At 39.1% G+C, this 24243-nt stretch overlaps 1 protein-coding gene across 1 annotated transcript; it reads left to right on the forward strand.

Moving 5' to 3' along the window:
* The first annotated feature begins 1413 nt into the window (after nt 1-1413).
* LOC106962142 (interphotoreceptor matrix proteoglycan 2-like) lies at nt 1414-18557 on the forward strand. Its single transcript, XM_015056348.1, has 11 exons — nt 1414-1499; nt 3882-4050; nt 4142-4977; nt 6174-6455; nt 6548-6767; nt 9471-9681; nt 12407-12595; nt 14099-14300; nt 15670-15749; nt 16205-16268; nt 16514-18557. The coding sequence occupies exons 1-10, from the start codon at nt 1416-1418 to the stop codon at nt 16245-16247; spliced, it is 2316 nt and encodes a 771-aa protein (XP_014911834.1). The 5' UTR covers nt 1414-1415; the 3' UTR covers nt 16248-16268; nt 16514-18557.
* The last annotated feature ends 5686 nt before the right edge of the window (nt 18558-24243 follow it).

Consider the following 24243-nt stretch of genomic DNA (forward strand, 5'->3'; position numbering starts at 1 on the left):
GGGGTCTGTAATGTCTAATAGTTAAAAGAGACTGTTTTTTTTTAAAGAGCTAGTTACAAACATGCACTGACTGACCAGACCAGCTGAGTCAGCTGGAGTTGTAACACGCAAAGGAAAAGCAGAATTAAAAGCTTTGCAGCTAAGTTTTCAAACTTTTGGAGCCACTAAAGAAGGCAGCGTCATTCAGGTCGACATCACAACACGCTTTGTTTCCTTCTCTGTAAAATCTTTAATGCTTTCTGGAACATAATATGGCTTTAATATCATCTTATTTCATGGGTGATTCAAGTGAACTGGTTTAAAAGAGAGAATTTGGGCTCCTGTAGAGACATTGATGTTTTGTCTAACAATGCGGAAGCAGAATAGAAACATTGCTTCTTTGAAAATGTTAATTTTAGAGTCTCGTATGCCGAGACTGCAACATACAGATAACGAGAAATAACATGCAGATAACATAGTAACGTGCATTCATCAGCACTCAACCATTAGGGCATTAAAATAAAAATAAAAAAGTTGTTGGTTTATAATCCATTTTATTTGGTAAAGATGTGTTTTAGTCTTGACTTGTTGAAGATGTACTCTGGTGCAGCGGCCATTGTGGTGCGAGCAACACTTCCTGTGCAGGTATAACGCAGCTTAACACCTGTCTGTCTCAGTAGCATGGCTTCTTTTCTGTTTCTCACATTGCTCCTTCTTGTAAAAGCATAGCGTGACAGTTTGGATGGAGATTAAGATTATGCTATTAGCTCATTAGACCTAAGGTCTCTCTAGCTACTCACCTCAGAGACCTAGTAACTTCTTACTATCTCTACACGACCTGATTCTCATGTTCAACACGCTACATCTAAGTGACATTCCCTGAGTAAAACAGACTTCGACATGAAGAGTTTGTCTAATTTTGCCTGTAAAAACGCACAAAATTTATAGTTTACTATGGATTCAAGCAGACTGTAAGTAGGTTAGCTGCTTTTTGGGGGATGGGGAGAAATGGGCTCTTGGATGATGTGGTAATGTCTATCCTATCTCTTTGTCCTGCTGTTAAATTTTTCCATGCGCTTTTTTGTTAAGTCAAGCCTGTCATTAGTTTACTGTGTTAGAGAGATTCTCTGGAGATCAATGCCTTCTGATGCCTACGTTAGTTACAGACTGCGACATAAGAAAAAGAGGCTAAACACCCATATGGCCAACATATGTGTCTGCAGAGCCTATATGCACACCTTAGCTTTGTTCTTCTGCTTTGGTGGTGGTGCAGTGATAGGTTTTACTAGCAGTGTCTACTAATATTTACACCCAGAAAAGCTGAAATGTAAGACAGCGACGGTGAAACAACAACAACAAACTTTGGCAGACTCTGTCTTGTGAAAATATTTTAACTTTGGCCACATTCCTGTTTTTTTTTTTTTTTACACGTGACAATGTGTTTTAATATTTTTTTTTTCTCCACTGGTTCCACAGTGTCTGAGATTCCTGAGCCTGTCAGGGCTGCAGACGAAGCGACGGTGAGTAGCCACCTCAACGATCTGCCTGCAGATGGTCTACTTTAGGCTCCACCAACTTGATAAATCACTCATGTTTGAGGTTGCTGACCTTTGCAGCATGACTGATGTTCCGTTAACCTGTAAATGGCTTGAGATGTTATCCAGACTTCACCAGTGCAGCCAGCAGATGAGCTCCCCTGGACGGATGAAGTGAAGGCTTTGAGGATTAGGTTGGCTCTTGCCATACTAATCTACTACTATTCTTGGACAGAAACAACAGTGTACCACACCAGAATTAAGTGACGAGTACCATCTAAACTCTTCCATGGTCATATGAGCTTTCTGATGCATATCGATGCTTGTTTTGCACAAGTTTCATAACACACCTGGTTCATTTTTTTTTTATAAATAACTGAACTAAAAGCTCTTAAATGCACCAACTAAACTTTCTGAATTAAATTTGGAATTGATTTTTTTTTTTCATATCAATTGTATTCAGCCTGCAAGATCTTACTGATATAATTACAGGCTGTCACTGTGCCATTTCATGCAGTATTTTACATTCTTTTAAACATCAGTAACAGCAAACAGCAAGCAAGGTTTCCATAGGAACATCAAGCAATCTCAATACCAGCTAAAATCAAATAACTGAAATATTTTTGCAACAGTGACTTGGTTATTCGAACCTGATGTTAAAAAAGCTTAAAACTAGCATTTCTAAAGTATAATATATATATATTTTTTCTGAACAGCGTAAAGCTTTAATTTCTCCGATATTTAAAATATAAAAATAAATATGAAAAATTTGAGCATTTAAATCATTAGCCAATTAAAGAGAAACACATGCATACGTTTTGTCTGGTCTGAATGTGTGAACAGATCCCATTCTTTACTATGACTCCCACTTCGTTAATCCAATATTACTAACAGGATTAGCTCTGCGGTTCCTTACTGACGTGTGACAGGCGAGCTAGCTCTGGCCGTAAGAAGTGTCAAAGCTCTTGGAACCAAATCTGCTGGTAGACGGTTTCCAGCTTTAGACAAATAAAAATGTTTGAAATAAAGCAGCTGTTTCATGAACTACATTTGGACATTTCAGTCAAGCCTTTAATTAACAATCTCATTAAATTTCTGTTTCATTGATCAAACTGGAGTGGTGTAAGAAAGCACTTTTTGTTGACATGTAACAAACCTGAACCTGTTGTCTTCCAGGCCATTTAAAGATAACTGGATTATGTTTAGTTTTGTCTAATGGAAAGAGTGGCGTTGATTCAGGAAGGGAAAGCTCAGCACAAAGTAAACCCATCAGAATGAATTATATTATTTGCATGTGAAATAGAACAGATGCAAACTATAGATTACAAGATGAGGGATTCTATTATCAGGTTGTTGCCAGAGCAACCAACAGTCGTTTAAAGCAATGAGTATGGATGACCAGACCAAGAGACTGGAAACAAAATTGGTTCCAGGTTGTCCGGTGCAGAATAGAGATATTGTGACACAAGTGTCATATCTGCACCTAAATGTGTGCAGAATTGGAATATTGTGGACAAAAGAATTGGATCATTTGTAAAATATGTGTGTGTGGGTGTCCTCACATACGTTTCCTGCCCATCGTTGAGCTACTGACACCTGTATGTGCCATGTGCCGAGTATGTAAAAGACTCTATCAAATGCCCACATAGAATAGAGTCCACTTGTGTGCGTTATAATCTCAATATAAATCCACCTTTACTGTGAAATACCCAGACTGCAAATTTAATCGGGACTTGGCCGTCCACCTTGGCTGGCAGGCTGGTCAAGAGCTACAGCTCGAGTGGATCTCTGTAGCTCTGCTGCTGTTGATGGTAGAGCGACCCTGGCAGACGAGAAGGAAGTTATTTTTGAAAGAATACCGTGAGAAGTCCCGTAAGAAGGTGCAAACCATTTGTGGTTTACAGCCTTTCTTTAATGTGGACACATAAATGTAAAAGACTTAATTTTGGGGTCACAACAGGGAAAAACACAGAACTTACTTTTTGATTCCTAGAGATCGAGTATTTTCCCTAACAGTAGTGGGTCTTCAAAATGTCAAATGTCCTGCTTCAAAAGAAAGGGCAGCTGTCTTTCATCAATTGGCTCACCACCATAAAGCTGTAAAAGGGATAGAGGTGCATGCTGAGCGCTTATGTGTTTTGCAATCAGTCTGCAGTATTGTCTTCAGTTTCTCTATTTGTGGATGGATTTAGCAGTTTGCCAATGAAAATAGATCTAATAAAGGAATAATGACAGGGAATCCAATCAGATTACCTCCGCATCTAACTCCCTTTGGTGTGAAGTACATGGCCAATCTGATCCTTCTGTCTGCAGGAAGGATCCATACATGGACTTGTGTTTAGCTAACAAAGCCTATTTGTGTTGCAGGGCATTGACCTATCAGAAGTCTTGACCCTGGATCATCCCACTGGCGGTGGATCATCACCACCAGTAGAACTCAACACCCTGGGACCAGAAGAGGACATCGTTATTCTGGAGGAGAGTGAACTAGCGTCACCTGAGGCGGCACTTGCCACCAGTCCACCTGAAGCTGGTAGTAAGTTGTCGACTTTCTTTTCTTGAGCTTTGAAATGGACACCAAGTGTTGCTGTAAAACAGATTGAGTCGTTTCATCTTTGTTTATCCAGGCATTGAGGAGGAAGATCTGTTGCCAGAGGATGCTGTGCTAGCTCCTGCTCCAGAGACCATCCCGCCTACAGAGCTCCTACCAGGACCTCCCTCCCAGGAGACTCCAAAGAGCTCCACGTTGCCTGAGCCGCCAATAGAAACGGAGGCTTCTGGGTCAGGCCGAGAAAACCTGGACAGTTTAATTGAGCCATCCATTGAAGAAGAAGACCAAATATCTCTTGTAGAGACTGAAGATGTTAAATCAGAACCTGAACAAGAAAAAGTTGATGAGGTTGAGATTTTGGAAAAGCCTGAGGTCTCTACAGTTTTAACTAAGACCACAATAGAACAAGGCCAGCCAGCTCTTTTACCCCCAACAGAGACAGTGAATATCCCAACTGAGGCGTCGGAGCCTGATGTAGCCAAAACCACGCTCCACTCTGATGTCGATGAACCTGTGGTTCAGGCACCAGAGGACTCTAGCAAGTTTGGCAAAGACCCTGACCAGGATGTAGGGATCAATGTGATTTTTACCTATCCTGAGGAACCTGCATTTGATGAAAAAGGCTTTGACGAGACAATTGAGAGTGATGGAAGTGAAGTGAAAGAGGGATCTTTGTCTGAAGCCAGGGATATAGAGGAGGAGGCACCTCTGACCCCAGAGATCTTAGCAGGAGATCTTGTGGAGGATGAGATTTTGCTCGTGAACAGAGACGATTCGAAGTTACCTGGGACAGACTTCCCACGCCACCCACTGCCAACTGCCCTGTTTCCAGAGGAGGAAACCCCTTTTACAGTCATCTCATCCATCGTCCCGGATTTTGATGCTCTGCCTGACAAAGCCATCACTTCACTGGTAAAAGTAAAGTTGATATTAACATCTTGAATGTTGTTTCTTTACAATCTGGAATAGAATATGTTCTGTAATGCTCTTTAACGAGTTTAAAAATGACATGATTTCTATGGACCATAACATTATGAGTGCCAGTCCCCCTTTTGCTACCTGACATGGTAGCAAAAGGGGGGAAGACATAAACTTCCCTAGTTGTTGTTCTGTGGATTGAGCATTTTTCTATTGACAGAGAACACAGCTGTCGGACAGTTCTGTTCCCATGAGGAGGTTTACATGGTCCACGCAAAGCTTAGTTAGGTGGTATGTTTCAAAGTAACATTCACATGGATAGGGACCCAAGGCTCCAAAACAAGGAATTGCCCAAACCACCACACTGCCTCCAACATCTTGCCTTCTTCCCTTAGTACATCTTGGTTCCACAGGTTACACAGGTTTGCAAAGCACACACTCACACACATTTCACTTTCTACAAAATGTAAAAGCAAACCTAATCCTATGGATCAATCCAACCAGGTCAGATTCTGATACTGATGTGCCCAATGTGTTTTTTTCAGCAGCTACCTAACTATTGTGTGCTGAAATGAAACATGCTGTGATTCACTGCTTTCTATAATAACCAATAATAATAATATGAGCTACTGACAACACAGGCCAGCCTTTACTTCCCACTCTTCCTTCTCCAGGTGGCTTTTTGTACGACACTGATCATTGCAGACTGGGAACACCTCTCACTACCTTCAGTTTTGGAGATGCTCAGACCAAGTTATTAAGCCATCACAGTTTAATCCATTTCAAACGCAGTCAAATGCTTAGGCTCGCCCATTTTTCTGGTTTCCGACACCTTTTCATTTTTAAAGACAAACTTTTCTATTCTACCATTTATCTCCTCCCCACTCATAGGTGCGATAATAAAGTACTAATCTGTCAGTGTTCATGCCATTATGCCTGATTAATGTATAATGTTGAGCATTCATAGAAGCTTCAAAGATAGGACAATTACTCATACGACATCCAGTAAAGGACCTCTATTGTAACAAGTTTTGAGTCTTACACATCACTTTACATTGAAAAGTATGCCTCTTGCACCTTTACCCTAGACTCTTTGGAGAAAAAGTTATAATTATTTCAATTCTTTAAAATGCAGATGGCATCAATTAGAAGCCAAATTTTTAAGACATTTTTCTGTTTGGTTGAGGTAGACCACTCAGGAGGACCTGGATGATGCCTCCCCTGAAGATCACGGATATGACCTGATTCCTTATGATTACGGCTTGACCAACCAGACAGAGGAAGGCAGCACTGGATCCCCATTCAGTGTGGCCCAAGGCACAGACCAAGTCAGCATTGCCATGCCTATAAACCCGAGGCGAGCTCTGATAGTCTTCTTCAGCCTGAGAGTGACCAACATGGTATTTTCTGAAGATCTCTTTAACAAGAGCTCCGCCGAGTACAAGGCCTTGGAGCAGCGCTTCCTAGAACTGGTAACCACCGACGCTGTATTGCATTTGTTTTTGGTAAAGAGTCCACACCGGCATGCAGCTCGCAAAATCCGATTTTTCTATTTCTTTCCAAGCTTGTGCCCTATCTTCAGTCCAACCTGAGCCACTTTGAGAATCTGGAGATCTTGAACTTCAGGAATGGGAGCATCGTGGTCAACAGTCGGATGAAGTTTGGGAGGCCTGTGGCTCGGGGCGTCACCACCACCGTGTACCTAATCCTGGAGGACTTCTGTAACACTGCGTACCAGACCATGAACCTAGCCATTGATAAATACTCTCTGGATGTGGAGTCGGGTGAGTTTCTTGCACTAAATTAAGTCGATGCTTACACAGCAAACCCATAATTGACAGAGCGAGTCCGTCTTAATGTTGAGCTAAGCAGTTTACTTTCATTATTTAACTACTGTCATCCAGCCGTCTCCTTTGATACTTGGCGTTTCTCAGACTGTCTACTCATCTGTGAACCAACAATTCATTTTGAGAATGAATGTAATATTTGTCATAAATTTAACCACTGAAAAAGTTATCGTAAAACATAGTGATAGAAAACAACACACTGCTGAATCGCATCATGCACTAATAATATAGCTGAACTAAAAGGAATGGATGGCAATGTTTTTATGTGAAAAAGATTTATGCCTGTTTTAATATAGCCAAATGTGCTTCTAAAGACCCTTATTGTGCTGAAAGCTACCACAAATGTGCTTTTGAAGACTTTGGCAGATTTGTTTATCTGTTTCTACCCAATAAAACAACAGACAGATATTATCAAAGTGAGCCTGTCTGGAAATACAAACATAAATCACATGCCAATAATGCAATTACAAAACCTGATATAGAGCGCCCTTAAGCCATTTCTTTTTTTTTTTTTTTTTGGGAGGGGAGGAATCCAATCCCAAAATCTGTATTCTGGTGTTTCCTAATGCTGAATACCTTCTCTTTAGTGTTTTCTATTGCTTTGGCTGCAAGTGTTTTATACGTCTACATGAATAAACCACACAGGAAGTATGCAGATGCATTTTATGCCAATTGTTATTCTATTCACAAGACTGATTTCAGAAGCATTAGAATGATCATTTGATGTCTGTGCTTGCAGTCTAGACTGATGCAGACCTGCTAACTCTGAACTGCAGTGAGATGGAGAGAGTTTGGTACAATGGGCTCAGGAACAACATAGCAGAGAAAAAAGGTGCTGCTCTTTGAGATTTCAAATTGACAAAATTACCTGGTAATTAAGTAATTTAAAGAGTGCTATTTAAATATTAGCCAAGTAAGAGTAAAAAAGTGCTGTGTAAAAAGGCTACTTAAGCCCTGAGTAGTACTGTTTAATCTTTACACTTATGAGCTGGTTCTGGTATCTAATGATGAAATAAAATATGACTAACGGTGAATCTCATTGTTTCAAAATAACAAACACAGGCAGAAAGTAGTCAGACCAAAATACTTTATTCTAATTTACCGTGGAGTCTCCCATGTGCCTTTTGGCAAACTTTAGTCGAGCCTTGATATGAGTTTTCTTCAACAGTGTTTTTTTTTTTCCATTGCCGCTCTCCCATAAAGCATTGACTGGTGAAGAAACCAGCAGCTGCGTGCAGAGTCTGTCCCATCTCAGCTGCTGAAGCTTATAACTCCTGCTGTGTGTGCTGGTGGCCTAGTCCACCAGACTCCTCCCTGCACGGTCACTCGGTTTGTGAGGTTGGCCTGATTGTCAGATTTACACATTCGACATTTCCCTTCCACTTCTGGAAGGAAAAGAGATTTACCTGAACTCCAGGGGAGTTTGTTCATAGCCAGCTTATACTTTTCAATAACGTTTTCTCCGACTTGCTTGGAGTGCTCTTTTGTCTTCATGCCGTAATGGTAGCCAGAAATACAGTTTAAGCAGTTAATGGTTTTTCCAGACACAGGTGTTTTTATACCACGTTCATTGGAGATGCACTCGCTGCACTCAGGTGATCTCCATTCCACTCATTGAGAGAGAGACCACTAGCACCAGCTGGCTAGACCTCTGTAGATTAAGGTCAGTCTTTTTAAAACAGGTGAATATTTATGCAATCACTTACTTTGTTATTGCCATTATTTTGTGGAATAATTTCCACTTTAGCATTAAATTGTTTTGTATTTTTTTCTTCAAAAAGCCAAATTATGTGGATCCTGATTGAGTTGTAAAAGCAGCAAAAAGAGTAAAACATCCAAGGGGTGAACTCTCTTTTTTTAGGTAGCGGAACTTTAACTGCTCTACATTTTTGCACCAAACACAGAACAGATATAATCTCACCCTTTTCACTAAAATAACTCCAAAGAAGGCAATACTGAGTAGCAGAGTTCTCATTGAGCACCAGGCAGAGGGAACAATGTTTCAACAATCATGTATACTGGTGTATTTATGTAAAATGTGTTTTTAAACAGTTTGTTTTGCTGCGAGTTTGTAAATTTGTGATGTTTTTGCAATTTAATCCAATTTTTTCTTTTTCTTCCAATATCCTAAGAGCTGTAAAGATAACAAATAGCACTTTCAGAACTTTGGGTAAATTGTAAACATATTCTTTAGAAATGCATAATAGTACTGAACAGACATGAGCAGCTATATGATAATAATTTTTGTATATTTAAAACATGTTCTATCAAAACAGAAATACCAACAAGCACATAAAAGTTAGTCTTTGCATGAAGTTAAATTCTAAATAAAAAAAGCACAAAACAGGGTTTTCAAACTAAAAATAAATTAGTTGTTTAACATAAATTGATGTTCAGCACACATCTAAAGTTTTATTTTTAGTCAAGTAAATCTGAATACTTTTGAATGTTGCATTTCACTGAGATTAGTGGCTAACAGACCAACTTGCAACATAAAAAGCAACTACACTTATTCATCCACAAAGATATAATGTAAGGGTTTTTTTTTTATGTTGGATTATAAGATAAAAAAAAGCAGCTGAATAGAAATTCATTTGTACCTGTTTTAATTTGAGTGCTTTAATTGCTTTTAATTTCCAGGTGACCAAGCCGACCCCTGCAAGTTCCAGGCGTGCAACGAGTACGCAGAATGTAAAGTGAACAAGTGGTCAGGGGAAGCGGAGTGCGTCTGTAACGCGGGCTACTTCAGTGTCGACGGCCTTCCGTGTCAAAGCATCTGTGAGCTGCAGACAGACTTTTGCCTCAATGACGGCAAGTGTGACATCATCCCTGGCCAGGGAGCCATCTGCAGGTGGGCGAGGGATTAAGACTGTGTTTGTGTGTGCATGGGGAACAAGTCTTCAGCTCTAACCGGCCGCAGTGACTAAACAGATTTTCCAAGTCAGTAGAGTTTAGAAGGAAGAAGTGTAAATACAATTACTTATTTCACTAATTTAAGAGATGTTTGCTTCTTGTGCTGATTTTCAAGATTACAGACCAGATTCAGGTTTGTTTTGAACAAGGTTTTAAATGAAAGAATGCGAGGATTTACACTTTTACAAAGTCCTCAAACGTCGTAGAAATAAAATCATTTTTATGTCAAAGTTGTTTAATATGTGATACATTGTAGAAAAAAAAAATACTATCCCACTGAAGTCAGATTAATTTTTTTATGTCACAATATTGTGCATAAGCAACAAATCTTACTACATTCTCTACCTAATGCAGTTAAATTTCTTATTTGAAATGAAAATTTGATCATTTTTACATCTTTAGTTATTTTCATTTTCAACCACTGACAAATATATATATTAAAAAAGTTCTAAAATTGCTCTGAAGAGTCACTCAGCCTGTAGTTTACCACGGTGCCAATTAGACCTTGTGACAAAAAAATGTAATATACACCACTGAAATCCTGGCAGCATTCAGACTGAAGCCGTAGTTTCTGCTGTGGTTCTGACCAACATCATTAGGCTGCTGCTTTCACATAAAAGGCCCCTGGCTGATTTATCGCTTGACAGCAGACTGAGGCTGAGTTGAGCGACGCACAGTTTAACCTTGTGGTCAGATTCAGTCATTTGTGCATCATCTGTTTGCCTCAAAGCAGAGACAACCTGGCGTATGTCAATAAAGACCAACGCTTAGGAGAAGCTTGCAGTGTGTTCACACAACGTTAACAGACACTTGGAGGTCTAAACAAGGAAGAATATATCCAACAATTTAAAATGCCACAGAAATGAGAGGTGTGTTTGTGTATTGTAAAAGCTGTCAACTAATATAATCTTTCCTTAGACAATTACATCTTGTTGTGATTTTGAGTACTGTTGCTACCTGTTATCTTTATAATGTATTGAGTTTTTTTTTTGTATACTTTACATTAGCAAGACACAGAGTGGTGGTGCAAGAATAAAACCTAATCAATCGATGTTTTATTCGTTTAATTTGCACATCGGAATGTTTTTCCAGAGAACATGGCTTCTGCAAGTCAAACTCTAGTTTTTCCTACGTTTCCTAGCTCTAAAATGTCTCATCTAGCTAAGGCTATAAATGTGCTGAATGAAAGGAAAAATAAAATACTGATTTACAATCACTCTGTCGCTGCAGTCGAATACTCTCCGATTCACTTTGCTCAGATACAAAGAAAAAAGTCACAGCTGAAGCTAATTACCGCGGGTAAACTTGCTGGAGAAACGTTTGGAGAGAGTCGCTATTAATTTAAAGTTAATGCTTACAAACAGCAGATTTGGTGGCGTTGGTCGTCTAGCTGTTTACTTCCTGTTTTAGCTTTCTGTAGTAGCTGGAGTTAACTAATTTGTTTCCTCAATACTCTGGGGTTGTTCCTTCCTTTAAATTCAGGATTCTAGTTCCCAACACAGATTGTTTTTTTTTCAGTCAGATTTTGGTGGGTGCAGAGAAACCTGTCATCACCACCTGTGTTTACTTCCATAAAGCTAATCCATGTTTTCTGCATAAATGGTCTTTGTTTCGAAAGAGCACACTATGTAACTTGTTTCTGCCACCATTTAGCAGCCAAACATTCATTTGACACATTTTCCTCCAACACAAAAACAGTCTGTGCTTTGATTACTGTCAAAGATTTCCAAACGGAGCAGGTTGTGCATCTGGTTTGGAGGGCATGGTTCAAATGACTTATTTCATTTCAGAAAAGCGATCAAAATAAGGTTAAAAATAAATTTGTGTTAATGAGCACCTCTGGTCAATATGCATACCAGCAGATCTCATTTTTAATATGTGTTCAGGTTACATGTTTTGGTCATGATGAACGAGTGTTTTTTTTTTACCAATTCACTTACACACACGAGAGGCAGTTTGTTGTCATTTGCTCAACACAAGCTCATCTGTCAAGAAGAAACACAATAAACAAACAGTTTGTGTTTTGTTTCTGTTTCATACCTTTAAGATTTTTTTTTAGAATATCTTGCTCTTCAATTTGAGTTTTTTCCTTGAAGGTTTCCCCACTTTGATGTCTGCAATGTGTCTACTTTGATCAGAACTTGTGTTTGCATGTGCAACAGATTTATGCATGTGTGCTGAAGATGAAAAGCCAGCATTGGAAATAAGTGACAGGAACTTTTTGTTAGCCCTGCTCAGACTTTGAGATGCAAGGTTGTTTTTTTTTTTAACACTCTAGTAATTATGAGCAGACTTGGGGTAGACAAGCCAAGATGACTGCTAACCTCTGTTTCACACCCACTACAGCATTATAACACATGAAGGCAGTGCCACGTGCTGCTGGATTCTCATTAACTTCCAGCTAAAAGTGTTGCATTCCTCCATGGAGACAGAAAACAAATAAGAGATTTTCTTCCATAACAAGTAATCAGTTTTTTTTTAATAAGACAGGCAGAATTGAAATAAATTTATCATCTTTGTTGTGACAAAAATGCAAACAGGAACAACTTTCACGTGATTTATTTGCCGAAACATTTTGATTCTGCTGTTCAATAGAAGTTGAGTTCTGTTATTCAGTCCACAGTTTTACAAATACATTTCAGGCTGACATTTTCCGTCTCCAGGTGTCGTGTTGGAGAGAACTGGTGGTACAGAGGTGAACACTGTGAGGAGTATGTGTCCGAGCCTCTGGTGGTTGGCATCGCCATAGCCTCCGTTGCTGGTTTCCTGTTTGTGGCGTCCGGAGTGCTGTTCTTCCTGGCCAGGACACTTCGGGATCAGTACGACAAGGAAGAGTCGGAGGATCCCGTACGGTGAGGACAGGAGCTAAAAGTACTGAATACCCAAGAGCATCCGTAATTTGACAACAGCCAACATTTCTTTTACCTACAAAACTGAGACAGCTTGGCTATGTCCATCTGCCATTGGGTGAGTAACGGGTTGCACCCTGAACCACCAAAGGGGAACGTCATTGATTTACCGAATGCTAAGAACTTAATTCAAGAACATTTCTTTTAACCATTTATGACCTAGATTTCAAATGTCCGCCTGGATAATTTTTCTTTAAATCTTTAAATGTCCTGTGAGTAAATATATATTGCTTATTTATCCATAACAACTGGAACTTTCAATATCTAGCAAGTTATTTTTCGCAGTTTACCGTCTGCTAAAAGAGCGCCTCTCTGTTTAATTTCTCTCCCTGCTACGGTGGGGGTGAAATTACCGTAATAACCCGACATTGGCTGGAAAGCGCAACGTCTCCCCTCTCAGAAACTGTTGGAGTTTTTCAGGTAACGCAAAATGTGGCGGAATTACGGTACTGCAAATTTGGCTGGATCGTCGGCGCTACCTTCGATCTGGAAGAGTTAAATTAAAGAAACTTTGTGACTCATCATTGTTGTTTTGTTTGGTGTATCATGAATGTATTTTGATTGAAATATTGAGTCAGAGGAAGTTATCCAAATGTGAGCAAGTGGGGGTGTTGACAGTAGGAATGTTTTTATGCTCACATTTGTTGTTTGTTTTCTTATTGGATTATTGTGTGTCGCATCACGTGACCTGTCAGATTTAACACACTATAAAGGGTGTGTGCTGCCATGTTGAACGCTGAGCCAGAAAGTGATTCTGCTAACAATATTTCTGATTGACTTTCAAATGTGGAAATAACGTAAACAAAGTGAAGCGTGCCAAAATGCACATTTTAATAAAAGATAGATAATTTTTGCAGTGTTTTGATCACAGCCTTTAGCTGCTCTGACATGTTGCTAATATACTTGCTACCTTTGGGACCAGGAAGTGTCTTCACAATTTAGTTTATCATGTTCTGGTTGCTATTTAGAAAACCAGTTAGGCTTACTACATGTTGGGATGCTCACTACTAGTAGCAATCAAGCTGATGACAGTGTATTCCTCTCCATTTTATGGGTGTAAACACTTACAAACTATATTCACAAGTAGCGATTTTAAGGAACAGTGTGTGCTTCTTGGTTATTGAGGTATAAACTATTAGAAGTCCTAACAAATAGTTTATATCTACAACTTTAACTATATTTTATATGCGTGGCTGGCAGCCACACTGAATATTGAACTTGAACTCACAGTTGCTCAGAAGAAGACTTTCCAAGTTAAAGTTCTCACTTCAGGGCGTGTTGTTGTGTTCGTACTTGGAAACTTGGAAAATTAGGATTTTGAAGACGAGCACAACAGTCGTGTCGCACGGTTTACCTTAGTGGGTTAGTCATTTAATTCGAGGCTCGGTTTCTCTCCCTGCCTTTACATCTCGACTAATTGTTTTCTTTATTTCTCTGGGTCTTCAGGCGGGTGGAAAGTCTTCCGTCATTGGAAAGGGCAACCAAATACAACCCCATGTATGAAAGTGAAGCCACTACAGGCTTCAGCCACTATTACCGTCGTTATCCCGAAGCGCCTACGTACAGCAGTGCCAGCGCTGAGGCATCCACCGACTTTAGCAGCGAGGAGATACGGCACATCTATGAAAACAGCGAGCTGACCAAAGAGGTAAGTATCTATTTCCCTCCCTGCCTCCATTTCCTTTAGATGGTAATTAAAAGATTGGTCATGTCAAGCTCAAGTCTGAAGCAGCTCAGATAAAGATGGAGAACATTTCAGTTCTAAAGTTCAGTTTCTCATAATTTCAGACGTCCAGATACTTATAATCTAAAAAAAAAAAAAAAAAAAAGCCTGCATCAAATGCATAACAAGAAAATAAGCCCGTGTTATTTCCTACTCGTCGACTCATGCTGGACGTGTGTGGCCTGCTGCAGACAATACAAGGAGCAGCGTCCAATTGTCCTTTTGAGCCTGTTCTCTTTAAGAGCTGATAAAACTGTCCACAGCTGCAGCCCAGCATCCTACTCTGCCCCAGCATGACGCAGCTGATATGTATCAAAGGCGAGAAGTGATGGGACTTAATTGAAGAGACTCGCCATAGCTCCCGGTGGCGTCAACAAAAGGGATTCCAGATTTTAATGCGTCAACATAAATATGGAATCTTAAGAAAATGTATCATGAAGACGTTGTAGACGTCAATGGTGAGCAGAACCTGTCCTTGGAAAAAATAATCCACCAGTTGTTAAAAGATAAGCAGCTATTTTTTGTCCAATCCTCAAGATGACAACTGTAATAAGAAAACCAAGTGGTCACTGGTGTCAAATCTCTTTTTAGGTAATGAAACAAAGCTGCACAGCAGCTTATCTTTTGCATGGAGACCATGTCCGTGGTTGATGTTAAATGATGTCCACTTTGAGTAAGAGACTGTACATGACTGTGTTATAAAAATCCAAACTAATTTATCAAAACACAGATATATATATATATTGCACAGTAACCGTAGACATGTCTGGTATTGGTACGTAATATCTTTGTCGGGAGAAGACTTTCATACAAATAGTGTTGGAAGTGTTGTGTTGGTGGTTGCTTAGCTGCCTCTGCGACTGGGCAGCTTTTCAGTGACTGACTCAGCAATGAGTTCTGGATCCTATCAAACAGGGCGGGAGATAACACCGGTCCATCTGTCAGGAAATTAGAACTGAACTCAAAATGGACCTTTCAACAAGATAATGATCCCCGGTTTGTTCCAAGTTATGGCCGAACACAGAGAAAGTAAAGATACTGGAAAGCCAAGATAAAATCCTTAAAAGAGTTTTAGTATAAACAATAGATTCAAAACAGGCACAAGATCGCTTTAAGTATAATTTCATATGCAAACAGTGGAAAGGGCTTTTGCACAAAGGGATCCGGATGTCATGCATGAAACTGAGCACAGTTACGTTCCATTATGTTCCACATCCATTATCAGTCCTGTGTGCAATTTCTCTGTTTTTGCTGTTTTTGCTCCCTTATCGAGTGAAATCCTGTTTTTCTGCAGGAAATCCAAGACAGGATACGCATCATTGAACTCTACGCTAAGGACCGGCAGTTTGCAGACTTTGTGCGGCAGCATCAAGCGTGAGCTCACTTGTTTGCAGCTTTTAGACCTCAGTGAGATAATGTACTAAATAAACCTGGATTTGAGGGACGAAAAAGGCGGAAGTGGGTTTGAGATACAAGAGACTAACAAGACCAAAGAGACAAAGCGTTTGTTTGTTAGTCAGGAGCTTCAAAAGTAGAGAAGTTCAGGCCATGCCAAAGTAGTGTGGAGACAGATTTATCTTTCTTAAGTTTTAGCCAGGACTGGAGCCACAGATGCAGACAAAAGCAGTCGGATTCAGACGTTACTTTAACTGCCTTTAACTTGTTGTGATGTGTGTAATGATGTCTCCCATTTTTCTTTTGCTTGTTGCATTGTTCTGTGTAGCATTGATGTTGATTATGCTGAGTTTAGTCTAGCACTTTTTCTGTAAAGTACAAAATGTGACATACAAAAGATAACATTGTTCCACTTGTTCCTGAATGTGTTTCAGAGTTCTGGATACCCAGAGAGAAAGCTCCTCTATGCACTCATAGAACTGTAACGAACAAGATACTGTAAGTAATGTTTCATTTAATTTGAAAAACAAACAATAAAAAAGAGGAATCACCACTGTATATCATGATGATGTTTGATATTCCTTATTTTGTGAGTTGCCTCGTGTACCTGTATGAATCTTAGTTTCATATAAAATCAGCTCTTATAATTTACTGAATGGTGAAAAAAGTCTTACGGTTCTTCAAAGTGATGACATGTAGCCCATGTTGAACCGTTTTACTGACGAGCTTCTTCTGTTTCACAGAGACACGCTTCCTGATCAACGATGACGCTTCCTGTCAAGACGTCTCTTCGATCGCCATGTTCCTCGTAGTTCGGACTGTGTTTAGATTATTTTCAGCACCTTTGTAACGGAAACAGTAAGTCTGCATCTGTCGCTCTTTGTGTGGGTGGGTGTTGACCATTCATTCATAAACCTCTGTGCCTTCTGACTGGGTGAGTCTCCTGTGACGCTACGGCCCGTTTCTGCTCATGTTTTTGCTGCTTAACTACCAAACCTTTGGGGAAAACCGGGCCGCATCCTGTTACTTGAACAGAAACGCAAAGACCAAACCGACGAGCAACTATTGTTTTGTGTGAAAACTGTTTATTTGCATTACCTTCTATCTGCCTTCTCTTAAAGGGGAAGAACTTATATTGTGATAGGTTTGTATAGCTAAACTGACATTTGTCCGTCTGAGATACATGTCATTTTTTGATCTTTGTCATGCTCGGATTTATTTCTTAGCTCTATCGAAGAGCCATAAAAACCTAGGTAATTTTTTAGTTATTGGTGCTATTCTAATTTTAAAAACTCCTTGAAATGTATAATGTTGTCGTTGAGTCATTTACAGTTTGAAGCCAGCACCAGTGGATGGACTCTGTTGTACAATACAAGTACAAGTCAACATTTTGGGAAATGCAGAAAAGGCCAAATTACAGTTCGTCTCTGTGTTCACTGATGTCTGAAGCAGTCAGCAGTAAAGATATGCCGAACAAAGACCTTCGATGGAATCAATTAAATCAAAGCACATGCATGTGCTTAAACGGCCCAGTCAAAGCCCAGAAAGAGCTTTTAATTTGGTGTCCATAGATGTTCTCCGTCTCTAAATCTGCCAAAACCTCAGTTATTTGACTCAGTGATGCCAAATACTTATCCACAACAAACCTTTCAGATTTTTGTTTGTAAAAATTTCTGTTATGCATTTAGTGTCTTCATTATACTTCACAGTTTTTCTCCACTTTGTGTTGGATATCAGTCACTAATATCTCTCTGAAATACCCTGATGTTTGTAATTGTAGTGTGAAAAAGTTCAAGAGGTATGAATATCTTTGCAAAGCACTTTAGTCTTGACTGATTTCCTCTTTCTTGGAAAATATAAAGCAGCAAAACGCTGCACTGTTCTGAAGAGTAAAAGCGACAGTCTACTGTCTCAGTTTTTCTCCCCTCCAGATGATTTATTTGCCTTTTTTCATGGATTTTTATAGGTAATAATAAACTTTACCTGAGTGAAGTTGGTCCCACCCTCACCTTCTTCAAATTAAACAAAATTGGTACCAAACGTTTGTGCTGGTTTGCTCTCATTTTAAAGATGCTAATAAATGTTTCCAGAGGTTTCATCTTCTTAGCACAGTTGTTTGTCACCAAACCTGCTTGATTTTGTAAATGTGGCTGACATTTGATCGTCTCTGGAAACATTTATTAGAATCTTTAGCGGCACAAACCACAATTTTTGCTGCACAAACCTTTGACACCGTTTTTGTTTGATTTGAAGAAGGTGTGTGGGGGGAGCAGCTTCACTCAGGTATAAACATTTGGGTCTCCAGACGCCTAACTAGGCAGATAAAAAGTGTTTAGATGGAACTCATGAAGGCGTTCGGCCCCGGGATTTGAATCCTTCTTTCAGTTTCATATTGGGACTATCGAGAGTCCAGCAAAAGCAGAAAGCGGAGCATGACAAACAACAGACGCTCTCAGTAAAGGCATACATAGAAACTTCTGTACTGCTGTCTGTCTTTTCAATCTGAAACTTTCTGGGTGACCGATTCCAGTGTTTCCTATGGCATTCATACACTTTCCCCTGGATTTGTTATCCTTGACCCTGCCCGTTCACGGTGTGGCCCTTCACATCTGCACCTGGTTATGTTCTGCTTGTCTACGCTGTCGGAAAGCATGAGCGTCGGTTCTCTCCGGAGGTCACTCACAGCTCCACACGTAGATCAAGCTTCAGGTTTTTGCTAGGAATAAATTGTTCTGTTAGTCATCTACCCAAGTGAAGAAAAAATAAATAAATAATTTTCGGAGCAGACCCCTGTGTCACTGTCATGCCTTTTGCAATCTGTCAGTTCAAGTTTTATTGTCTTGTTTTTGTGCGTGTATCGTGTTATTATCACTGTCCTTCAGCATTCCTGGTTAAACAGCCAGAAATCAAACACACAGTGTTCATTCATGTAAATAACTCTGCAAATGTCATCAGTCATTGCAAGATAGGGTGTTAATCTTGTACGTTTCCTGTGTCTCTTTGTTTTATATTGATGAATGTAATCAGTGCTATCATCTTGTGCAGCTGTAACGGGTAACAAAATAATTAAATAAATTAAACGCTTTATATAAACTGATGAATCTGGTTACTGTGATTGGGACGTTCTTTACCACAACATAATGCAGGTGAAGGAAAAAAACAAACACAAGTTTCATGATGTAGCACTTTGAGTAAGGACAGTTTTGCTTAAATAATCACTTAAGAAAAACAAAAAACAGAAGTAAAACTAAAATAATCACCAATAATCACCTGCATTCTTGCATTGCTCAATGCCACAGTTTTCCTTTTCCACTGGAAGCGTGAGAGCACATTTTGTCCTTTCACTGCGAGCCATAATGTTGGAGACGATTATCTCCTCTCCGGATAATCCGAAGATGAGATTAGCCTCAGAAAGTATGGATTACAGGTTCATCTGGAGCCACGACGGTTTCCAAAAAGAGTGCACACCAGTAATCAGCCTGCACATGCAGTATGATCTCATGCGCCAGGGTTTGTCTCACCACGCACACGAGCAAGACCTTGTGTAAACAAAGCATTGACCTGGGGAAACAGTGTTTCATTGTACTGTATGAGGGGAAATATTGGATCCAGGTGCTGCTCGTCGTGCCTCGACGTTGACGATAGGTGCAGCTGGAAACGTGATTTTTGGGTAATTCATCCGTGAAAATTCTGAAGTGCAATTTCTCAAAAACATCGTAACTCTAATTATTTTTATATTTGGTGCAAACGATTACTCTGAATAAATAACATCTCGGGGAATAGTAGCTCACGATACCAAACTACCATTCAGCTAAGACCGCAGCTGAAAGCTGTCAAAGAGCGGTGACGTTGCGTATGGATCACCAAACTCAGGCCATTAAATCAAAACCTAGCGACCGCTACAAGCAGAAAGTTGGAATAACCTAGTCTCCTACTCAAATTTAGTTTAATATGCTTATTTATCCATTGATGAAAACAAAGTCGAGGCAAACTCTGCCCAGGAGCGGTATCCTGGAGACCTAACAAACTGGCACCCAACCCAGGGAGTCAAAGTTCCTTGATTTAGCCCAGGATGGACCTTTTGTGATGAAAACTGCAATTCAAAAAGCAACAAATTGAGCATTGTTCAGATAGATGTAAGTTTTATTCTCAACAGAATTTTTACCCTGATGCATAACAATTGAATGACCAAAATTAATCAGCTTGTATAAGGTTATAACTGCATCTCAAAACATATAACCAGCCTGTATGAAGTTTGCATGTTTTCTCGCTTAACGCAGGCAGCTGAAAAACTAGATAAGAAATCTTAACGATACTCAAATCAAACCACTAACTTTATTAAGCAGGTCATCAACCTTCCTGTAAGTTTTGTCTGCACACTTTTAGTGGGAGCTGCAAATATTTGACATAAGCCAAATTATCAACAGGTACAATCACAATTTAGAGGATACATCCTAACTTTTACTTACCATTTCAGTAAATTGCTTCACATGAAAATAAATCAGTTTTGTTGAAGATTGTAGAAGTATCTATCAAGTCGAGTATGCCGTTAGAAACACAAACTGTTCTACAAAACCTCCTGTTACTATGTCGCTGTAAAAAAAAAACTAATACTGAAGCAACAGTGAGCTAAGTGGGACACCATCACAATACTAATGTACATTATAACTAATTTTCTGTGCTTGTAGGACAAAAACAAATTAGTTTTCAACCAAACATGGCATTTCTTTTTATGAAGTATTAGACCGAGACTCAGCGTTGCCAAACGCCTGTTCCTGCATGATTCCAGTTGGATGAACATTTCTTTGTATGTCCGTATTCAAATATATGTATCAGATTTGTCGAAAACTGTTTGACCTGGAAGCGTCATCCAGAGGAGCTCCAGCCGTCAGCTTGGTTCAAAAATACCTCTTGCGTCTCGTATACCACGGCATCTGACCCCGACAACCTCCAGCTATTCAGACCTCTGGAGATGCATTCAACATAACGTGGTGTTGATTTCAACCTGCTGCAGCATTCTTCATTTTTTATAGCCAACTTCTGCTTCTCATCCGCAAATCCCTCTTTGAGCATAATTTCAGTGATTCTGGCAATTAAAAGTAATGTGTTGCCGTTTGTCCCTGTTAAGTTCCCCGGTCTTGCTCAGGGGTCGGTGCCAGGAGCTCCTTTCTCACTCATCCTGAGACCTGATGACTTTTCAGTTCTCTTCTGTGAGTGTGATTTATTCCACACAGATGTTTTACAATGAACAATTATGTCTGTGAAGTCAGTACTGTATGTATATATATATATATATATATATGTGGAGATTTTTTTTTCTTCCTCTACAGAGGAAGAAATTGAGGAACTCAGAGGAACCTAAGTCTGTTGTTTACATATCTGCCTAAAAAGTCCCATTTCACAGTTTTGGACATTAGATGGTGATGATACTATTGCTGGAGGCCTTTTTAGTTTTCCAGGCAAAGCTCATTCATGTTTTTTTTTTTTTTTTTTTTTTTTATCAGTTCAGTGTTTGCAAAATTTTGCAGCTCCTGTCACTTTACACGTCTTAATAGTTCCTTATTCAACCTATGAAAGCCAGAGGTTTTATGTTACCATAAATGTCATCTTCCTTTTATTGGGGCAGCGTCTGATTATGTTCCTTAGCAACGAGTCAATACCGTTGGTGAATTTTCTCTCTTTTGTTTTGATCCTATTGCTTTGGTGACTGTCGTTGTGTTGTACAAACAGGCAGTGAAAAGACGCTGTGAAATCCTGTGTCAAAAAACCCATTTTGAGTTGGTGAGGCATTTGTTCCCAATTAAAAAAAAAGAAGAGATTTTCCTACACTCAGTGACTTTATTTATGGCTGCACTGGAAACAATAAATCAGGAGTGTGAAAAACATGATTTTGCCTGTCTTTTTGCAGACTTTCTGTCAGCAGTGGCTTTAGTTGGGATGGATGAAGGCAAACAATCTTCTAATGCAAAGGTGCATTTGTGATTTCTCTGGTTTCAGCAAGAACTGGCCAAAACAAACTGTGTTCACGAGTTTTATTTTATAAGTCCAGTGTAAAACCACACAGGGCATTAGTACTGATACGTTGCTGGTGATCCATTTTCATCATCTTTGTTGCTTTGCGTTCGGTCTGGTCATTGTTTCTTTGCTGGTTCTGTTGCACAATAAATATAATATCAACTTTATGTGAGCCTCTGTGGGGCATCAAGGCTCTTCGCACTTTGAGTCATCGTCTACTGAACAGTCTTCAGAAAATAAAAACCCTTAATAGCTTAAGTGTAAATCTGTGCTGCCTAGACTTAAAAAAAGTCTAAAATCAGTTCTGATAAACGAAAACAGCTCCTGCTTTCGCCATGTGTTCCGTATTTCTAGCATGTGGTAGGTTTTTTTTTAAGCCGAAGCCTAAGTTAAATTAACTAAATGTGGGAAACCAAAATAAAAACAAAAGGAGTAAAACCAAATAAAATGATTCTGTCTGAGACTGAAACCATCTTCTTTCAGATGAAAGCGAAATGCTTTCTTTGCCTTTTTTTTTCCTGATTGCTTACCACGTTTTATTTTCTGGTTGTTTCCTCCTGAAAAATGAAACAAACACATAAATGTATTTATTTGTAGTCCTAATGTGGCCCTAAAAGCGTAAGCAAAATTTTATACATCTTTTGAGGTAAATACTTATATGCAAATTTCCTAAAAATTGGGATATTTAAGTTCATTGTTATTTCAGATGCTCTTAACCATCACCACTCTGGGGATTTCACAATTTAACAACTTTCCAAAACACAGACATTTGTTTTGTTTTAAATATTTAGAATTTTCTTTATTCATAATTTTAAACAACCCAAACCTGTTTTGTACTCAAGCTGCAAAAAAAAAAAAAAAAAAAAAAAAAAACGGTATTGAGTGCACCGTTATGCTAAAACTAAGCCTCTGATGGCTCATCCAAGAGCTGGCAACGGAGAAATATTTTGCTGGGCAGCAAAATTTGAGGGAAAATAAGATTTCTTGCAAAGATTTGTTGAGATTGATGGATTTCCAAATTATGGTGTTTATTTGAAAAATATTATTGAATCAGTAATTGCCATCACTGTTAAAGCTAGTTCGAAAATAATATTAATTTCAGAACATCAGGTAATACTACAAATGAAAATAGTTTGCAATTTTGAGAAAATGTAAAACAAATTGCAAACATTGTAGTAGCTCTGGACGAATTGGTACTCCGAACTTCCTGCATTCAGGATTCGTGTTGTTTTAGCAAGAGTAGATTAAGAAAGCTCAACCAGGTTAACTCTGAAATAAGAGCAAATAGAAATAGTGCTGTGGCTGAGAGATGAACACGTTTTTCAGATCCAGTTTTGTAGAATCTTATATTGTTCATGATTTATTTTTATTTAAGTGCCATGCACCTCTGACCTTGTAAGACACTCCATATATAAAAAACAAACAAACACACAAAACAAGATGGCCGCATCCAGGTCACACGCTCCACTAAAGTATATTCTAACTCAACCAGGATCCTGCCCTCATTTTATTTTTCATGTTTTACAGACAAAACCAACAAATGTAACAGAAAAATTCTGCCATGCTTCCAACTTAAAATTTTCTCCTCAGAGTAGTAAAATACACATTCATTTGTAAATAAAATCAGAGTACAGAGGACAGTAAAGAACAAAGTGGTCCTCATCTTCCACAATAGTAAAGTCACAACAGACACAGACTGGTTCTGGTTCAGTTCGTGTGAATCCAACCTAGTCATGTAGGCAGATTCAGTCCAGTTCATCTTCAACGTTAAGACATTCAGTCTCGCTTTATCTCTGCATATTTAATGTGTATGTAATGCCTGAAAACTAGAGCCCACCTTTGTACCACCTTATTGTAAATTACAAGCATAGAGCAATTATCCATGAGTCTTAAAAGATCAGACACTGAGCTGTCCTCCGTGTTCAATTTGGTTTAACAAGAGCAATAAAACCATCCAATAAAACAGATGAAAACAACTTCCAGCAGAAGATACTGCAGACCTGAGTCATTACAGACTTTTGTCAACCTTTGACTTCTGTCAACAAGGGAAGAACACGTCTTAACCAAACGAGTGAAGCACATTGCTGAGCATTAAGTGTTCACTGTGGGAAACGGTTTCTTAAAGCTGTGTTGCCATTAGATAATAAACATAATAGAAAATACATAATATAAGATTAGAAAGTTGTTGTTTTTTTGTCATGACTCCAGTGGTTCACATAATATTCATTTAGCTATTTTGTTTTTCTATTTTTAGTGTACTCAGTCATTTCATAGTTCAGTTTATTATTCTGTCCTCCATCTTTGATGGAAAGCATTCCAACCTCTGACTGACTGACTGACTGGTGATGGAAATGGTTGAGTCCATCAACACATGTATAAATGAAACATTGCATTATTTGTGCTTTTAAATATAACCACAGAGAAACAAAGAAAAAATGCCTTCTCGATTACCGTACTC

This window comes from Poecilia latipinna, unplaced genomic scaffold (genome assembly GCF_001443285.1).
Source record: "Poecilia latipinna isolate Pla-1442-1.1 unplaced genomic scaffold, P_latipinna-1.0 Scaffold60, whole genome shotgun sequence".
In the NCBI taxonomy this organism is placed as follows: Eukaryota; Metazoa; Chordata; class Actinopteri; order Cyprinodontiformes; family Poeciliidae; genus Poecilia; species Poecilia latipinna.